General features: G+C 35.4%; 1 protein-coding gene across 9 annotated transcripts in view; it reads right to left on the reverse strand.

Moving 5' to 3' along the window:
* LOC100032638 (protein unc-93 homolog A) overlaps positions 1-15,148 on the reverse strand; it is a 212,407-nt gene that overhangs the window by 40,503 nt on the left and 156,756 nt on the right. For 8 of the 9 annotated variants that reach the window (XM_001381563.4, XM_007484894.3, XM_007484893.3 and 5 more), the window contains 3 exons: positions 8,149-8,359; positions 2,583-2,764; positions 1,366-1,595 (listed from right to left, as the gene is read on the reverse strand). In XM_001381563.4, coding sequence (XP_001381600.1) covers positions 1,366-1,595; positions 2,583-2,764; positions 8,149-8,235 — 499 coding nt within the window. In that variant the 5' untranslated portion in view covers positions 8,236-8,359. The remainder of the gene's footprint in view (positions 1-1,365; positions 1,596-2,582; positions 2,765-8,148; positions 8,360-15,148) is intronic. The other variant, XM_016429010.2, reaches the window with a different exon arrangement.

Raw genomic sequence — 15,148 nt, forward strand, 5'->3', positions numbered from 1 at the left:
TCTCCTACTCTTGAAATGATTCCCTTCTACGTGTTCCTCCTAATTTCTCTGGCTTTCTTCAAAGCTCATCTTGAATCTAATCTTCTGCAAGAGGCTTTTACCATTTCTCCTTTCTCCTCAATGCCTTCTCACTGAAGATTACTTTCCTTTACACGCTGTCTTTTACATGCATGGTTATTTGTGTGTTGTCTCCTGTTAGAAGATGAGTTTCCTTAAACAAGGAGCAATGATTTTACTCTTGTTGGTGTCCACAGTACTTATTTAGCAGTGTCTGATATATAGTAAGCACTTCATGAAAATTGTTGACTCACTGACTGATAAGATTTTGATATATGGATAAATGAGAATAAGGAATCATGGATGACACTGAGGTTATGAGTCAAGTTGAAAATGATAGAGTTCTTGGCAATAATGGGGAATAGATTTGTTATTATTGAAATGATTCCTGTTATATATGATTAAAATACATGGTTGGTTTGATGAAAAGGACTATGTATTCCTTAAACCTATTTGAGAACTGGGGTGATTCTGTTTGTTTATGGAGGTGGGGAAAGTAAGTCAAGTTAATTTTATATCATGTAGAAAGTCTGAAAGGTAAAACAATGACTAAATAATCCTCCAAAGTTCATCATATATAAAACTGGGCTCCCTCAAAACTTATGGAAAAGGAAACAAAGAAATGTCCTCAGTCTGAAGCAACAATTCCCCCCAAATAAATAATCAAAGGATATGAGCAGGTACTTTTCAATGGAAGCAATCTAAGCTATTAACAGCCATAAAAAAATGCTCCCAAATCACTAATAATCAGAGAAATGAGAAGCATCTCCAAGATTCCACTTCACATCCACCATATTGGCAAAGATGATACAAAAGGAAAATTACAAATGTTGGAGAGACTACAGGAAAACTGACATACTAATCCATGGTTGGTAGTGCTTTGAATTGGTCTAGGCATTCTGAAAAACCATTGCAACTATGCCCCGCAAAAGTCCCTAAAGTATGCATATCCTTTGTCCCAACAAGATCACTACTAGACTTATATGAAGGCTAAAGATGAAGCATTCTCATGAACTTCCCAAAAGAGAAGGGCTAGATTCAAAATCGAGATTGTGCCATATGTTTTTGATATGGCCAGTGAGGGAATTTGTTTTGCTTAAATATGTATATAGTACAATAGTTCTAATATCCTTTTTATTGGTGTTTTTTTTTCATTTGGGAAGGTAGAATGGGATAGAGAGAAAATAGAGCTTTGCTAATTTAAAATAATAAACTTATTTTGAATGACTGAATCAACATGTTTCCTTTGTTCATTGCAGGATTTGCAACTCCTCTTGAAGCAGTATTTCAGTCAGCTTTTTAATTTACCTCGGTAAATTTGCTGTTTAAGCACAAGAGAAGAAATCAAATTCCCCCAGACTCCAGAGGACTGAAATATGAGAAAGAAGATGCCAAAATACTGGTTGACGACATCTCTCCCAAGTTTTCCTGCCTTCAGTGCATAAGCATTTCCACTCATTGTAAGGTAACTAGCCTCAGCAGACCATAGTGGGGCTCCTCCTAGACCAAGGATTATGGCAGTGGGGATCAAGGTATACCTACAAAAAGAGAACCTCAGTTAGTCAACATAAATGTTTACTGTTTGAGAGAAATGATGTAGCCTTGTTTGAACTTCCAAAATGTCCCTACCAGGATAAGTCAATCTCTTGAAATCTCATCATCGTGTCAACTCAGCCTTAGATACTCAGCACCTTCCCAAATGTCTTAGCTTCTTCTCCACTCTGACAGGAGGGCTAGAGAGTGGAACACGAAACTTCTCCCCAAGCCTCTCTTTATAACAAGCACAATATGGACTTTCTGGCTTACTCTCCACTTTTTATCTGCAACTATGCTTGGTTTGACCTCCATATAACAAAATGGCCTGTGCCAAGTACCCCATGATGTTCCCACCCCCCCTTTTCCCAAGTACCTTTCGTACATTGTCTTCCACTACACTATTATATTATAAGCTCCTTGAGGGTTTTTTCATTTGTTTCACTTTTTAATTTTTAATTTTTATTCTCAGCACTTAGCACTCAGCTGGCACAGAGTAGACACTTAAAAATTTTTTTTATAATTGAGTTGAATAGAAAAATAAACCATGAGCCATCACTATACCATCACACTTAAAGAAATGAGTAACATAATGTTTTAGCTGAGGTACATGTGGAGAGAATACACTAAATGCCAATTAATTCTGGTACTGAAAAGTTTACGTAGATGATTGCCAGGCATTTCAAACACTGAAGGTGCTGAAATGATAAGAAAGTCTTGGCTTCTTCAACTGGGAAGCTATGTGATGCTGCTAGAGGACAAAGAAGGCTACAATTAGGCAACGGATCTTTTTTGGAATCCTATATTTCTGCCCACCACCCTCTCTCTCTCTCTCTCTCTCTCTCTCTCTCTCTCTCTCTCTCTCTATATATATATATATATATATATATATATATATATATATATATATATATGCCCTCTACCTAGTGAACAGCAGAATGCAGTTGACTGAAGGTCAGAGTTTTTGTTAGGAGTTAGAAGAGGAGTTATACCATTTGGCAGAGAAGTTTCCCACTGAAAAAATAATGTAGCAGCACATGGAGTAGGTTATGGTCCACTTGCATCCAAATGTCTTAATAAGAATTTGAGGAAGGAACATGGAAGACACAATCACAGATGCATAGATAACACTAAGTGTAGCAACCCCTAGTCCTGCCTCTGTATTTAGGCTGCTCTGTGAAAAAAACAAACAAACAAACAAACAAAAAACATAGTTACAAGAATTCAAGAGAGGGGTAAAAGAAAAAAATTCAACTAATTGGAAAATGTCCTGACATTTTTTAAAATCAAATAAAAATTATCCCTTTATATAAAATTATTTCATTTTGCATGAATTTATAATCTCTCCCTGCCATTGTCTCCCTCAGCCCCATCAGAGAAAGAAAAAAAAAGAAAAACCATTTAATGGTAGACATATTTCAGCAAAACAAATTACAAGTTTCCACATTGGCCAAGATAAAAAATTAATGTGTCTCTCTTTTTTAAATTCATTGGTTCACTGGTAGGACATAAGTGGTGTGATAAGTGCCATTTCTCAAGTTTCATATGGGGGTACAAAGAAAAGGACCCACTAACATTTTATAGCATCATTTTTAGGGTAGCAAAGAACTTAAAACAGATGCTAGTCCATATGATTGTATTAATTGTGACACATGAATTAAATAGAGTGTTCTCCTATTAAAAATAATAATGAATAAAAGGAAAACAAAGAGAAGAAATATGACCTGATGCAAAGTAAATTGAACAAAACCAAGAAAACAATGCATAAAATGTCTTTTAAAATGTAAATGGAAAGGAGAATAAAAATAAAAAGTTAGAGGGCAGCTGGGTGGCTCAGTGAATTGAGAGTCAGGCCTAGAGAAAAGAGGTCCTGGGTTCAAAACTGACTTCAGATACTTCCTAGCTGTGTGACCTGGGCAAGTCACTTAAACCCTGTTGTTTAGCCTTTACCACTGTTCTGCCTTGGAACCAATACATAGTATTGATTTCAAGACAGAAGGTAAGGATTTTTAAAAAAACTGAATGCTATTAAATTAACAGGATTAGCCTTAGTTTAGGCAAAGAAGAGGTGCAAGGATGTTATTTCCTATCTTCCCAGTAGAAATGGGAGACTGCATATGATGTCAAACTTGATTGACAGAAGAGAGACATATTTAGAAATTAAGGTCATATAGAATAAAAGACATCAATTTTTTAAATGTACTTTTATACTAAAAATATCTCTTAAATGCTCAGAAGCAGAAAAGAAAAAAGCCTCATTTATAAATTTAGAAAAGGAAGGGTAGAAAACTTAGAAAAGTTATCAAGGAGATATAATGAATTTAATACTAAAAAGTAAATTAAGGTGAGCATGAGCTACTCTTCTTTCATAAAAAGTAGATATTTTGGTTGCACACCAAAGTAACCATAACATGATAGTAGTAGTATGTAGTCATAGGATTACAGACAAGTTTGTATAAACCAGAAAAAAAATGAAATCTATCATTTTTTTTCCTCCCTCTTTTATGACACAAATTTCCAGAATGAAAATTATTCTTGAAAAAAAAAAAACATTTTGGGAAGCATCTAGGTGGCTCAATGGTTTGAAAGTCAGACCTGGAGATGGGAGGTTCTAGGTTGAATTCTGGTCTCAGACATTTTCTGACTTATTTTCTGAGGAAAGGAAGGAAGGAAGGAAGGAAGGAAGGAAGGAAGGAAGGAAGGAAGGAAGGAAGGAAGGAAGGAAGGAAGGAAGGAAGGAAGGAAGGAAGGAAGGAAGGAAGGAAGGAAGGAAGGAAGGAAGGAAGGAAGGAAGGAAGGAAGGAAGGAAGCAGGAAAGAAAGAGAGGAATAAAGGAAAGGAGAGAGAGAAAGAAAGAAAGAAAGAAAGAAAGAAAGAAAGAAAGAAAGAAAGAAAGAAAGAAAGAAAGAAAGAAAGAAAGAAAGAAAGAAAGAAAGAAAGAAAGAAAGAAAGAAAGAAAGAAAGAAAGAAGGAAGGAAGGAAGAAAGAAAGAAGGAAGGAATATACCTTATATTGACTAATTGATTCCTTAAATAAAGCCATTGACTCAAACTGTTATTTTTAAAGTGTTATATTTTCATAGAAAAATCAATATTCACTGACTCGTGTGTGAAGTGCTCTGATATTTCAGCTAGCCTTGAGGAAAAACTCAACTACAAGATTCCTGCTATCCTAACAAGCATCCCCAAATCTATCTGATAAGCAGTTCCACTAGCTGTTTTTTCACCAATCAAAATGTATCTACTAGATCTAGGATACTGAGGATAATAAAAGGAACAAGATCTAGCCTCAAACTTTGAGAACCAGGCTTAATGCTTGATAAGAACTAATTCGTCCCCAAAAGACATATTCTAAAACCTTCACCCTATTAAGTTCAGACAAGCATCCCATTTAGCCATGTTCTTACCATGTGGTAGACGAGAGTGGTATGAGGAGGAAATTTGTGAGGAAAATGACAGAATTATTCAACAGCACCTTCCCAGTTCTGTCCTATTCTTCCTATCCTCCCAGCCCACTCCTTTTTAAAAATCCTTACCTTCTGTCCTAGAATCAGTCCTGAGTATTGATTCCAAGGCAAAATAGCAGTAAAGAACAGGTAATTGGTATTTAGTGACTTGCCCAGAGTCACACAGCTAAGAAGTATCTGAGGCCATATTTGAACCCACAAACTCCTATCTCTAGGCCTGAAACACCATCCACTGAGTCACCTAACTACTCCCAGCTATCAGAGTAACATACCAGAATTTCAGGACCTGGGTAAAATGTGTTATTACTTGGTTCAGTTGTGGCTAACTCTTCATGACCATATGGACCATAGAAAACCAATATTGTCCATGAGGTTTTCTTGGCAAAGATACTAGAGTGATTTGCCATTTCCTTTTACAGTGGATTAAAGCAAACAGAGATTAAGTGAATTGTGTAAGTGTCTGAGGCTGGATTTGAACTCAGGTCTTTTTGACTCCAGGCCTAGCATTCTATCCACTGAGTCATCTAGCTGCCTCTCAGAAAATGAATATACCTAAGGGCAAAGGGAGAATTCTCCACCATGCTCTGACCACAGAAAAAATGCTAAATACTGTCAGATAGTTATAAAAAGCATCCTTTCTCCCCAGTTCTGTTAATACAATTTATCACTAATTCATTCTTTACATTTAAAGGGCTACCAAGAACTTTTTTTTAGAAAATCATGCAGGTAACCCATAACTTGTACCTAATTTGTACAGATCCTCTCTTTGTATTTACCACTTACTTCTGGAAACTCCCTTCTAATTTAGTTTGAGTTATCATAATCTTTAGATTTCCCGTATACCTTTCCAATCTTTCCTTCTGTTTTCTTTATTTGGTCTAATTACTTAACATTGCCCCCCTTCCTGAAATTCTTCTCCATGATGCTATCCTTAATCTTTGGTTCTTCATTTTTTGTACACAATTCCTCTGAAAGTTCAAGAACTCTCATGACTTCTAAAATTCTGTTCTTTGTGGATTATAACTCCTCTAGAGCAATTCTGCATTTCCTCCTGCCTATATCATTCCCTTTTCTCAAATTAAACATGTCTAAGACTGATCTCATCATTTAACCCCACCAAAACTGACTTCTCTTTTTCATAATTATTCCAGTCAATGAGTCATCTCAGGCTCCTTCCTTTTGCCCTGCATTCAAGTTCAGTTAGTCACTAAATCCTGTCAATTTTTCCTCTCTTCCAATTTACCTCTTCTTTTTCAATACCACTGCCACCATCCTTGCTCAAGCTATTATCATCTCACACCAAAGCTCACATAATAAGCATCTTTTATTATTGCCACCAGCCTCTCTCAACTCCAGTTTTCCCAGCAAACCATAGCCAAATTAATCACAATAAAATGTGGAGAAGTAGCTTTTGATCTAGTAGAAAGTATGGATATATGCTAGACTTGGAGTCCAAAGACTTAGGTTGGAAACCTCACTCTACAACCTAGTCTCCGTGTGACCTAAAACTAGCTAGTACATGATATTGTCACCTTTAAAATGAAGGAATTAGACTAAATGATCCATAGGGTCTCTTCTTACTCTAAAACTGTGGCTCCCTTTTATGGCTATTCCATATTTGATCATCTTAAATAGTTTACTATTTAAGTATTTAAGTTAAGTATTTAAGTATTAACTTAAGTTTTTAAGAGAGAGACTGACAGACAGACAGACAGAAATATTTTTCTGTCAGTAGTTTTTGATAGGAGAGAGTACCAGGACTGGAAAAAGAAGGAATAATGTGAGAAAACACACAAGGCACAAAAAACGGGCACAAAAGCAGAACTTTTTCTACTTCTACTTTGCCCAAGGTCTAACCTAAAGGTACCACATAGGAGATTTTTATGAATTCCTATAATAGACTCTGACCTCAAAGTCAAATGGTTTAAAACAGAGGATAATTAATAATGATTTATTCTACTCTGTCTTAACTACCATAAAAGGAGGAAGAAATCACATTCCAAATTATTAATCCCAGGTTTTGGTAATTCCTATCCATAAATTCAGTAGTATTTATTTTGTAAGTACACTAATGCACTGTAGAATTGTGAACTGATCCAACTATTTTGGAGAACAATTAGAAACTAAGCCTAAATGGTTGCAAAACTGTGCATATCCTTTAATTGAACAATACTGCTATTGGGTCTGTATCTCAGAGAGAACAAATAGGGGGAAAGGATGCATATATAAAACATTTTTATAGTAGTTCTTTTTATGGTGGCAAAAAAAATTGGAAACTGAGTGGATGCTCATCAACTGGGAAATGGCTGAAGTTATGGTAGATGATTGGTGATAGAATACTACTGTTCTGTAAGAAAAGCTAAAGATAGTTTCAGAAAAACCATGGAAGTCTTATATGAACTGATGCAAAGTAAAGTGAACAGATCTAGGAGAACATTGTACTCAATAACAGCAATATTATAACAATAAGCAACTGTGTAAGACTTAGCTACTCTAATCAATATAATGGTCCATTATAATTCCAAAGAGCTCATGATGAAAAATGCTATTCACCTCCAGAGAGATTAGTGATGAGCTCTGAGTGCGGACTGAAGCATATTTTTTCCCTTTCTTTTTCTTACTTTCCCCCTGTAACATGGCTAATATGGAAATATATTTTGTATCACTTCATAAATATAAAGGGCGTTCTATTTTGTACTTCCTCAATAAGGAGAGGTAAGGAGAGGGAGAAAATTTGGAACAGAAAATGAAAATAAAAATATTTAATTTTTAACATGTAATTTGTTGGCAAGATACAGAGAAAGTGTAATTGGGGGAAAGAGTTATAAATAAAATAAAAGTTAGTCTCTTATTTTAGGAGGTCTTGGAAAAAATGAATACCAATTCTATTGAAAATTATCCTATTTCATTCTATTCACAGAATATTGGTCTCCTATTGAGATGATATGAGTTCTGAACCCATATGATACTATCTGTGTGACTATGGGCAAGGCATTTTGATCCTGGGGAGGAGGGGATGGGTGAGCAAGAGAGACCAAGAAATGGATAGACATTTGTTCCCTGTGAAGACCTCAAGGTATAGAAACACCTACCTGTAGATTCTGAAGAGCTCCATAAGCTGTAAATAGAAACAAAAATCCAAAGGACACCACGAGAACATTCTTTAAGTGACTTTCCATTTTGTTTATTGAAAATCTCCAGCCATCAGCAAAGGGTATAAATCTATAATTCCTTAAGGAACCATCCAGAGCTTAAATAGAAAAAATACGTCTGGGCTTTGAAGTGACAGTCTGCCTTCTTCATCTAAAGAGAGAAAAAATGGAGCCTTTAGGACTAGTTAAAATAAAGTGATGTTAATTATTCACTTTTCCTAGAGCACTAATAAGAATTTTCCCAATAGGAGAGAAGATAGTACTTTTGAAAAATTTCATGTTTTTTTTTTCTTTAGGGAAAGCATCACAATCAAATAATGACTTTCATATTGTGATTATGGTAAGCTGGCATAGTAATTGGTAGAACTTGATGTGTTGGCACAAAAAATAAAAACCACTTCATCCCAAATAGAGTAAATATCAATTTTTGCACCTCAAAAAACATAATGATGGTCAAAGATTTATTAGGAAACACAAGCTATAAGATTATGCTGCATAGCCAAAGTAAGGACTAAATTTTTCCATATAAAATTTAGAATTTTACCTTCAAAAGTTAATTTTTAAAAGTCAACTCTGCTATTTAAAAATAGGTTGGAGGGGCAGCTGGGTGACACTTCCTACCTAGCTCTATGACCCAGGACATTTGACCACTTAACTTCCATCACCTTGCCCTTACTGCTTTTCTGCCTTTGAACCAATATATAGTATTGATTCCAAGATGAAAGATAAGGGTTTTCATTTTTACAAAAGAAAAGATTTGGGTTTGCATGGCAACACTTATTAGCTATAGCAAATATAATCAATAGATATAGTAATGTAAATCTGTTTAAAATAGTGTAGACTTTACCCCTTTGTAAGATTAACTATCTCTAGTGTCCTCTCTTCCTTTCCCAGCTCCATACTAGGTTGGAAGGTGGGAAGGTAATCATATAGCTTCTTGAAAAAGATTGAAGGACCATTCTTCATTCAAAAGACTCTAGTATTAATAAATAAGCAATCCTTGGGGTAAAAAGTCATATTTGCCCAAGGGTAATAGATCCAGGAGACATGGCAGAATATGGGATTATCGATTTTAGAGCTGTAAAGGGTGTCAGATATCTATCCCACCTCTCTCATCTTACAGAACAGAAATCCATGCCCCATTAAGGTGACATGATTTAACAAAGTTTGGACAGGTACCAAAAAGTAGAGTCATGATTTAATCTGAGGTCTTCAAACTCAAGATCTAGGTCTCCTTTACATTGAATTTATCTAATCTGAGTCTGAGAACATTAGGTCAAAACCCAAGGAGATTTTATACAGAAAAAGGTCAGGAAAACACTAAACAGGAAAAAGTAAAGCCAGGGTAATGTATTCTTAAAATGGTGAGATGCTAGCTATAAACCCTCCCCAGTCAGCAGAAGGTAATGAAACTGTGGACTTGGAACACCATTCCCTTTTCTTCCATAAGGTCAAGACCTTGTTTTGTATCTGCTCTATTATCTAGCATAGTGTTATCCACACAGTAAATGTTTATTCAATGTTGTTACTCACAAGAAGATTCTATCAATTACCATTTATATGGCAGGCACTGTGCTAGGGCCTGAGGATACACACATCCTTGCCCTCAAGGATTTTACATTCTAGGATCCTATAGTTAGAACTGAAATGGACCTGAGATATGCTGTCCAAACCCATCATTTCAGAAATGAGGAGAATGAGATGAATGGGTCTGCCATTATATCCACAGCTCCAACTAGAACCTCTTTGGGTTCAATTGATCGAAGGAGATGTTTTCTGGTTTTTCCAACCAGATCTTCCAACCAGGCACTAAGATGCCTTATAGTCTTGAATTGAAGTGATTTATTAAAATTTTTTCCTGTACTATCACATATGATAAACTGCTTAAATAAATTTTTCTAGCAGATGGAGTTGCCACCACTGAAAGCCAGTATCTTTGAAGAGGGCCTGGGAAAGTGGGTACAACACCTCCTAGATCATTTAGAACTATTCATTCCTTAGTACACTGTATTTTATCCAGGCCTAGAATTGGAAAAGATTCTTGGATTTTTTGTTTGTTTGTTTTGTCTTTGGTGGCAGAGATGACTTTCTATTTAGTTGTCCCTCTGTCACTGGGAAAATACACTTGATTAACTTCTTTTTTTACCCCTTAGGCTTCCACTGATTATCCAGGACCCCCTGATATTGATATTTAATAGTTATTTGCTGATGCAAAAAGTTAACAAAAATTTCACTCCCAACAATAGTCTGGAATATTTCGAAAAGCAAGATTATCTTCTAGTTTTCCATAAAATGTAAGGTCTTTGAGGGTAGGGATTGTTTTGTTGGTATCAGTGCTGTTTTTGTTGTTTTGTATCTCTAGCACACTGCTTAGAAAATGGCAGGCATTTAAATATTCATAAGATCACTGGGAATCTTAGAAGGCATCTGCTCTAATCCCCACATTTTATAGACTCTTAAGACACTTATCAAAGGTCACAGCAGTTTTAGGGCTGCTATTCAAACTAAGGTCCTGATTCTCAGTCCAGTGCTCTTCCCCATGGTATCAGATTTTTTCTTGCTAAATTTAACCAATTTGTCATTTCATAACCATCAGTTTTTACTTAAAGATTTCCTCTTATTCTAGCCACATCAGAGGAGCAGGCTGGGAGTGACCTCTCCTTCGGGAGTATTAGGTCAAGAAAAGTAGGGCTAGCATTTCTCTTTCTCTTGACTCTTAAGGCTAGTGATCTTTCCACTATTCATTGACAGCTAAATAGTACAGTACATAGAATGCCGAGTCTGGTGTTAGGAAGATCTGACTTCAAATCCAGTCTCAGATACTTAATAATTTTGGGCCTTAGGCAAGTCATTTAACCTCTATGTGCCTCCATTTCCTGAAATGTCCTGAAATGGGGCTAATCATAGCATCTGTCTTCCAAGGTTGTTGTGAGAATAAAATAATCATTGTAAAGCACTTAGCATCATGTGTGGCAGTAAGGCAGTAAGAAATACTTATTTCCTTCCTTCTTGTTGCCTTTAAAGGTTTTTGCCAGAGAGAAAATTCAGGACAGCAAAATGCTCAGCTATTGCAGAATGCTATCAAGCAGAAAGTCCTACATTTGCATTCTAAGATTGCTTTTCAGCCATTCGGTTATGTCTGACTCTTCTCAACCCCATTGACCATCACATGGGGTTTTCTTGGCAAAGATATTTATTTAGTTTGCCATTTCCTTCTCCTACGGTTCACTTTTTGCAAGGACTCTCTACTCTAAACTGTCCATCTTGGGTAAACCTGCATGATGGTTTCATTGGGCTACTCAAGGCCCTCCACCAAGATGAGACTAATTCTGGAGGGGTTGGATTCTGAGAGTTCCAAATACAAGCTCTACAGCTTGGATAATTAGCAACCAGTCTAAGTGATAGTTTCCTAATCCATTAAGTAAAAGAGTTTATCTTCTTAAGTATTTTAAAGCTTAAAATGTATGGTTCTATGACCAGAAATAACTGTATGCATTGTTTTTGGTCACAGCCAAACTCCTTTTAGATCACAGTAACTACTAGATTGTTAATAGGAAGAGAATCATAGGGGATATAATTTGGAAACAGAAAGATTGAATTCATGTCTTTCTTCTAGCATATACTGGATGGGTGACCAGAGGGTCAAGAGAATGTTGCCAGAGGGCAAAGAGAATGTTCATACCAGAAGTTTCCTACACTGATGAAGTTACATTTATAGATGCCATAAAAATAAAAAATAAATGGGCAGAAAATTGTCAGTTAGCTTATGGGGAAAGAAAGGTAATCTGGTTATAATATCATGTTCTAAAAATCCCAAATAGAAGCTGAAAGTCAGAAGTCTTAGGCAAAGGAAAGATTCGGGCAGCTTGATAAGAAGGATATCCTAGTCTGATATTAAGTGCAATTTGAAGCATAAAGGGTAAAATTAAAAAAAAAAAAACACCAAAAAGGAGGAACATCAATGTGCCCGCTACATAATGTCTCACAAAAAAAAAAAAATCATCCTGAGGCAGTATGCTAGTATTTATCTCCACTCAACTAAAATCAATAAGTTCATGAGCTGGTATTTAAGTGGTCTTTTTTATTTAAAAACAAAAACAACTTCAATAGAGTCATGTAAACATTGCTTAAACACTAATTTCTTAGGTTTATATGCTGGTTATAAATGCAAATAGGATTTGGAGCAAGATTTCAATAACTATAACCATAAAATCCTAGACTATAAAAAATCCTGAGAAGTCACAGAATTAAAAAAAAAAAACTTAAAAAAATATTCCCATATTCTTTATTAGAGATCATTTAGTGGTCATCACGACAATATTTACAGTGCTGAAGGTCTCACAAGTCAGGTCATTCCATTTGGTGACAAATTTAACTGTTAGAAAGAATTTCTTTTTCTTGATCCAAAATTGGTCCCCATTTTCCTCTAGCTACACTGTTTTTAGATTACCTTGGACTTCTCAATCATGCCTTTCTTTCCCAAAAAATCCATCATTTGGAAATCTCATTGTTTTACAAAGTTGAATCTGTCTTGTACACACATCTCACAAGTAGCTTCTGCTCCCTTGATTGGAACCTCTAGTTGAAGGGTAGAGTCCTCTTTATTTAACAAAGGGGCTCACCACAGTTTTCTACCTATTTCTCACAAGCTCTACTGTTTCTGGGTAACAGAATGTATAGTGTCAGGCCTGAAGTCAGGAAGACTCATTTTCCTGAGTTAAATCTTGTCTCAAACATGAGCAAGTTATTTAACCCTCATTGCCTTAGTTCACTCATCTGTGAAATGAGCTTAAGAAAAATATGGAAAACCATTTTTATCTTTGCAAAGGAAATCCAATATAAATCATGAAGTTGGACATGACTGAATACTACCATCACTACCTGAATACTACCTATAGCAGTTACCTCTACTTCTTCCTTCTCCCACCCATCCTGGTTTTTTTTTTTAAATTTCTTCTGTGTATTGTCTTCTTCAATAATATTTTAAGCTCTTTGAGGGCAGGGACTGCCTTTTTTTTAAGCTTGTATTTACATCTATAGCACGTAACAGTAGAACACTAAACAATTAAATGAATAAATGTTTTTTACTAACTAATTAACCAAAAATTAGCTTTTGTGTGACTTTTCTGGGTTTTCACATGACTTTGGAATTTATTGTTATTCCCAGGTTTAGTACAGTCTATTTTGGGTATAGGACAGGTAACTGAAGCCCCAATCTAGTGAATAATGCACTGCAAAATTAAGAATAATGAATCAAAAAGCAAAACTTTGATTTAGGATAGAATAACAAGATAAATAAACAAAACAAAAAGGAAAAAAATCCCTTTGAACTCCAAAATGTACAATTCTCCATGTCAGCTCACATAGAGGGAATATTCTCATGACAATGCACATCTTAGGACATTTTTCTAGCTGGGAAAACACTTAAGGTTCCATTTCCCTAACCAATTTACCTCACCCCAGTTCCACTCTGTATAACTATTGTTCATTTCTACCTCTAAAGCTACTGATTAGTTTGTTTGTAGAATTGGTTTGTAGAACTAACTGTTGCTGTCCTCTGCTTCTGGGCTGCTTCCCTGCTGATTTACTGCCATTTGCTTACACTATCATCAGCCACGGGTGCTTCTTCTTTAATGGGAATATGAAGACTTTTTATGTGATACTCCTTCCCTGGCCAAAAAATTCTTAGGACCCAAAGCTGCATCCAACAAGGTAAAAAAAAAATAGAAAGTCTGATCTAGATCAATTTTTTTCCTTCTATCTTAGCAATCTTCAGTGTGTTTTCTCTAAAATCCACTCAATATTTAAGCTGACACTAGTGAATTCCATTAAATTCTCACTTTCTCCATAGAAACTAACAAAAGCCTACTGGAGTTTCAACTAGTGACAAGAAAGCATTTAGCAATACTGCAATAGTGTTGAGAGTAGAATTATCTTTGCCTAAATACCTGAAGGACAGATCTCTGTCCCTCTTATACCTCTTACCCATTGATGGTAGTATATCCCCCTAGACCTAGAAGTACAAGATGTGATATCTTTTTACACTGAATCTAACATCATCAATTATGAAAACTTCTGGCTTCCTTTCTACTTTTAGGACTTTTTAACCCAAAAACTTTGTTCTTTTTTCTTCTCTAAAAGCTACTTTGATTTTGACCTACACATTAGCATTTCTCCAAATCATTCACTACTACACTTCATATTTTCTTTATTAATTTATATGCAATGCCCATAAGTACACCAAGTGTTAAGAGTCATCAGTGGAATTTGAATTTCAAAATTTTATAACAATATCACAAAATTTTAATATCCATACCACTAATTTCTTGAAATCAAAAATATTCATCAGTTGGATCATATTTGTGGGACTTATCACATATCTTCAATTATTTTTAGGTCTGTGAGTTCATTTTTAGAATACTTCACTTTGACACAACTTAAATCAAGCATAGTCAATTAGTTTCTGAACTCTGTTTTCCCCTTGGAAAATAAATGGCTTTTGAGGTTATAGGGAGATAAGTAGTATCCTACTGCCTCATTCATGGATTCTCTGAAGGGTATATACAGTCATCATCATATACAATGTCATTTTGCCACTATATCTCTAATCCCTGAGATAATTGTGGATGGAATATGCTCTTCTCTTATGTGTATCCTCAAAAACTTGGAAAAGCTAGACATACGGTATCACTAAAAATGAATAAGAGATGCAAGAACTGATATAATTGTAGCTGAGCAATTGGCTCATTCAGCATCACTTAGGTGTTAAATAACAGAAATAGGATTAAAAATAAGAACCAATGATTTCAGATCCAGTGTTTTCTCTACTATCCTGCATGATCTTCCTTTTCCTTACCCTTACAACATAATTTCTCTTCCCCTCATCATGGACTGGGCAAGACTATCCATGTTATGATTTGTTTATATCTGTCTTCAGGAC

Source organism: Monodelphis domestica, chromosome 2 (genome assembly GCF_027887165.1).
Source record: "Monodelphis domestica isolate mMonDom1 chromosome 2, mMonDom1.pri, whole genome shotgun sequence".
NCBI classification, from domain to species: domain Eukaryota; kingdom Metazoa; phylum Chordata; class Mammalia; order Didelphimorphia; family Didelphidae; genus Monodelphis; species Monodelphis domestica.